Source organism: Cebus imitator, unplaced genomic scaffold, assembly GCF_001604975.1.
Source record: "Cebus imitator isolate Cc_AM_T3 unplaced genomic scaffold, Cebus_imitator-1.0 Scaffold509, whole genome shotgun sequence".
Classification (NCBI taxonomy): domain Eukaryota; kingdom Metazoa; phylum Chordata; class Mammalia; order Primates; family Cebidae; genus Cebus; species Cebus imitator.
The window spans coordinates 1,155,009-1,159,733 of record NW_016107824.1 but is presented as its reverse complement, the minus strand read 5'-3'; the positions used below and the strand labels follow the sequence as shown (position 1 = coordinate 1,159,733).

The 4,725-nt window shown below is 60.3% G+C and overlaps 1 protein-coding gene across 1 annotated transcript in view; it reads right to left on the bottom strand.

Moving 5' to 3' along the window:
* SPIRE2 (spire type actin nucleation factor 2) overlaps window positions 1–2,737 on the bottom strand; it is a 38,914-nt gene extending 36,177 nt beyond the window's left edge. The window contains exon 1 of the mRNA XM_017513977.2: window positions 2,417–2,737. Within this exon, the coding sequence (XP_017369466.1) occupies window positions 2,417–2,660 (244 nt within the window). The 5' untranslated portion in view covers window positions 2,661–2,737. The remainder of the gene's footprint in view (window positions 1–2,416) is intronic.
* Window positions 2,738–4,725: the final 1,988 nt, after the last annotated feature.

Sequence of the window (4,725 nt, the reverse complement as noted above, 5' to 3'; positions counted from 1 at the left end):
TCCTGGGTTCAAGCAATTCTCCTGCCTCAGCCTCCCGAGTAGCTGGGACTACAGGTGCATGCCACCACACCTGGCTAATTTTTGTATTTTTAGTAGAGATGAGGTTTCACCATGTTGGCCAGGATGATCTCGATCTCTTGACCTCGTGATCCACCCGCCTCGGCCTCCCAAAGTGCTAGGATTATAGGCGTGAGCCACCGCGCCCGGCCAGGGGTTTTTTTTTTGAGACGGAGTCTCGCACTGTCGCCCAGGCTATAGTGCAATGGCACAATCTCAGCCCATTGCAATCTCTGCCTTCCAGGTTCAAGCGATTCTCCTGCCTCAGCCTCCTAGGCAGTTGGGATTCCAGGCATGCACCACCACGCCCAGCTAATTTTTTTACATTTTTAGCAGAGATGGGGTTTCACCATGTTAGCCAGGATGGTCTTGAACTCCTGACGTCATGATCTGCCCACCTTGGCCTACAAAAGTGCTGGGATTACAGGCATGAGCCACCACGCCTGACCCCTGTTGTTGGTTTTTTTCAAAGTTGTTTTACCCATCGACTGCCCATATTCAGTTTGTGCAAGAGGACGGGCACTGAAGGTCCGAGGTTACAGGTGGAGAGATTCAACTGGCGTAAAAAACTGAGAGTGAGGTGCTGGCGAGTGAGATGTGGACGTTTTCCTATTATATTTACAGGGGAAATAACGATGGGCCTTTTAGTGCACCTACTTATCATTTAAGTCCCAGAGAAAGGCTGGATTGGCCACCTTTGAGGAGACAGCTGGCCTAAAGTCTCAGCTGACTCACAGAAGCACGAGGATGGCAGAGGAAGTTCAGGGTAATAATAGATTTTTCTTAAACCCTAAAGAGACAGCAAGTCATAAACCTCATTCACCTTTATGAGACAAGGTTATGAACTGAAACCAAAGATCGTATCAAATAAAAAATGAATTGGACCAGAGACGGGTGCCACCCACTAAGGGCTCTGCCTGCACTTTGAACCCCAGCCAGGAACTGCTGCCTCACAGTCCTCCAGGACTGTGAGGACCAGGAAAGGGCCACACCACCCAGCGGATGGCAGTGGAGAGAATCAGATCACTGCTGTGAAGACACCTTGCATAGCACCGACAGGAAGCAGGCAGCTGGGCTCCCGCACGGTTCAGGGACAAACCAGGAGCCCTCAGTTCTAACCAGCGGCAAACTATTTAACCACTCTGTGCCTCGGTTTCCCCATCTTTACAGTCAGAGGGTCAGACGGACTAGGCTGTCTATGGCTCTCTCCTGCTCTGCACTGACCTCCAGGGATGGGGTGGAGCCCAGGCACCAGCTCACAGAGGCTCTGTAAGCACACAGCCTCCCGGCCCTCTGGGCACAGCCCTGAGGGGCGCCACACTGAACCTAAACACTGCTACTGTCTGGGTGCCTGTGCAAGCCTAGGCTGCTCCTCTCCCCAGCGGGAGGAACACCATCAAGGCCTGCTCTTGCTGTCACCTGTGTGGGATACAGCAAATGGCAGGAGTGTGGAAGCAGCTGCGATGGAGTGGGGGATGAGCAGAACCTGGTGAAGGAACAGGGAAGGCCCTTGGGTAGGCACAGCAGCCCCCACCCTCCAGGGCTGTGTCAGTGGCTTCTGTCTGGCCTTGCCCTGGCCCTTCCTGGTCCTCCACAAAGGCCGCTCAGGCAAACCCACAGCTGTCAGGCCTAGAAAGAGTCTCGCTGTGCCCCTCAGCAGGGTACCAGCAATTGGGGTGATATCCTGTTCTCCAAGCCAGTACTCCAGCTCTCCAGGGAAGAAAGAACTTTTTTTTTGGTAAAGGGTAAAATAAGCACTTAAGCTCACCATCTTACTAACTTCAAGTATCTTTCTAGGGCTTAATTGTTGGTTCTGGTTGATGGTTAAGAACAGAAACAGCAAGCAGGCTGTCCCCGCAATTTTACACCCCCCCCGAAATTTTACACCCCACCGCAATTTTACACACACCCCGCAATTTTACACACACCCCACAATTTTACACCCCCTACAATTTTATACCCCCCCCCACAATGTTACACACCCCCGTGCTCTCCCAGTTAAACCCGGGAATGTGGAGTCGTTCAGACGCCAAGTGAGAGGCGCAGCCCACCTCCCACCGGGGGACATGCCCGCGGGGACGCTCCTGTCTCCTCTCCCGCTGCAGGCGGGAGGGGGCGGCCCCTGGCGGGAGGACTCGCCTCGGCAGCGGCCGAGCTCGCGGCTCCCCAGACGCCGGGCCCAGCTCCAGGGCCGTCCCGGAGGAAGCGCGGCCACCGGGAGCCCGCTCCGCGCGGGGCTTCCGGGAGGGTTAGGGGAGGAAACGGGGGTCCCCGCTCCACAAACGGTCGCAGCGCCTCTGCCGGGACACCCCCGGGGCGGGACGGACACCCCAGACCTCGGCCCCCGCCCCGGCCTCACCCGCGGCCTCGGGCTCCCGCGCCCCGACCGAGCCGTCCCCGCGCAGCAGGAGGTCCCCGGTGTCCCGCAGGCGCCGGCCCGGCGCGCCCCGCAGCCCGCGGCAGCCCTGGAAGCACACGGCCCACGCCTGCTCCTCGTTGAGCGGCTGCTCGTAGGCCTTCAGCACCTCCTCCAGGGACAGCTCCCACGGCTCCGTCCGCCCCGAGCCCGCCGCGTCGCCGCCGCAGCTGCTGGCCCGGGCCATGGCGGGGCCGTCATCGCCGCCCGCGCGCCCGGCCCGCGTCCGTGCAGCCGCGCCTAACGCCCAACGCCGCGCAGGGTCCGCCGGGCTGCCCCGCCCCGCGCCAGCGCCGCAGGTGGGGGGCGGGGCGTGGGGCGTGGGGGCGGGGCGGAGGGGCGGAGGGGCGGAGGGGCGCGGGGGCGGGGCGTGGGGGCGGGGTGGTGAAGGGAGGCGGGGCGGGGGCGGAGTCGGAGGGGGAGGAGTCCCGTGGGGGAGGGGCGCCGGAAAGGGACCCGGGGGGGGAGGGCTCGGAGAGGGGAGGGCAGGGGCTCGGAGGAGGAGGGGTGAGGTGCAGGTGTAGGGGGTCGGGCGCGGGCAGGCGCGGCAGAGCTGGGGGCGCGGGGGGGCGCGGGGTGGCGGGGGGGCGCGGCTCTAGGCAGGACCGGGGTGAGGGGTGGGGGGCTGCAGACATGGGCCGGGCCCTGTGCTCTCTGACACGCGGTGACACCCCCGGCGCTCCCCGCAGACCCAGACGTCCGGCTCCCACGCAAGCTCGGGCCGGCGTCCAGCGGGGACACCGGTGACCGCGGGGGTTGGGGCTTTGCCTCTGGGAACGCGGGAGGCAGCCGGGAGGAGCGCGCGCCTCTGCCCCCACCACGCGCGCGCCAGCTGGGCGAGCTGAGCAGACAAAGCCCGCAGTGGCCTCCCCGAGCCCCGGGCAAGGTGCCCTCCGGGGGTTGCCGCAGGGCGGCTGGTGTGAGGGCGACTCCCCGCATCCGCCTGCAGGTACGAAGCCCTTTTAATAAATGCCTCTGCCCAGCAGGGACTGTGTCTGCAGTGTGTCTGCAGGATGTCCGCGAACAGCAAACGCACGCGGGTGGCCAGTGATGGTCCGCACCCCATTTGGGGCTGGCTGTGTCTTCAGGCCGGGTCCCTCCGGGAGGCTGGGTGGTGGCCGGAGGGGCGCGCGGCGAGCTCGGCTGGGGCTCATCCCCCGGCCCCTTCAGCCGTAGCTGTGCCGGATCTGAGTAACTGGGGGAGAACACGCAGCTGGGGCATAAACGGCAATAACGCTGCGGACCCCAAGCCTGGCTGCTGCCGGTACCACCCAGGCAGCGTGAAATGCAGATTCCTGGGCTCCACGGCTGGAGATTCTGATGCAGGCCTGAGGCGAGACTTGGGACATTTAAAGTTCCCTGGTTACCCGGGAGTTCTAGACCCTCCTGGACAACATAGTGAGATCCCATCCCAAAAAAGAAATTCCACAGTCATTTTTTTTCTCACACGCTGAAGTGAGAAAATTATACACTCCTAACTCACTATAACCTCAGATTCCCGGGCTCAAGAGACTCTCCCAACTCAGCTTCCTGTGTAGATGGGACTAAAGGCATGAACGCTACACCCAGCTGATTTTTTCTATATTTGGTGGAGGTGGCAGCTGATCATGTCGCCCAGGCTGGTCTTGAACTACTGGGCTCAAGCAATCCACCCACCTTGGTCTCCCAAAGTGCTGGGATGACAAGCATGAACGACCTTGCCTGCTCCAGCTGCTCTTTTAATCTATAAGCAGAAATGAGTTTGATGATGAGGAAATGTGACTGAAGTTTTTATCATCAATAGTGGGCAACTTTTGGCCGGACGTGGTGGCTCACGCCTGTAATCCCAACACTTTGGGAGGCCTAGGCGGGCGGATCATGAGGTCAAGAGATCGAGACCATCCTGGCCAACATGGTGAAACCCCGTCTCTACTAAAAATACAAAAATTAGCTGCAAGGGAGGCTGAGTCAGGAGAATTGCTTGAACCTGGGAGGCAGAGGTTTCGGTGAGTCGAGATTGTACCATTGCACTCCAGCCTGGGCAACAAGAGCAAAACTCCGTCTCAAAAAAAAGAAAAATAGTGGGCAACTTTCACATCTTTCTTTGGTTCCCTGAGCTAAAACACACGACCAAAGTAACAGGAGTGGGCTGGGCACGGTGGCTCATGCCTGTAATCCCAGTACTCTGGGCGGCCAAGGCAGGCAGATGGCTTGAACCCAAGAGACTGAGACCAGCCTTAGCAACATGAGACCCTATGTCTACAAAACTTTTT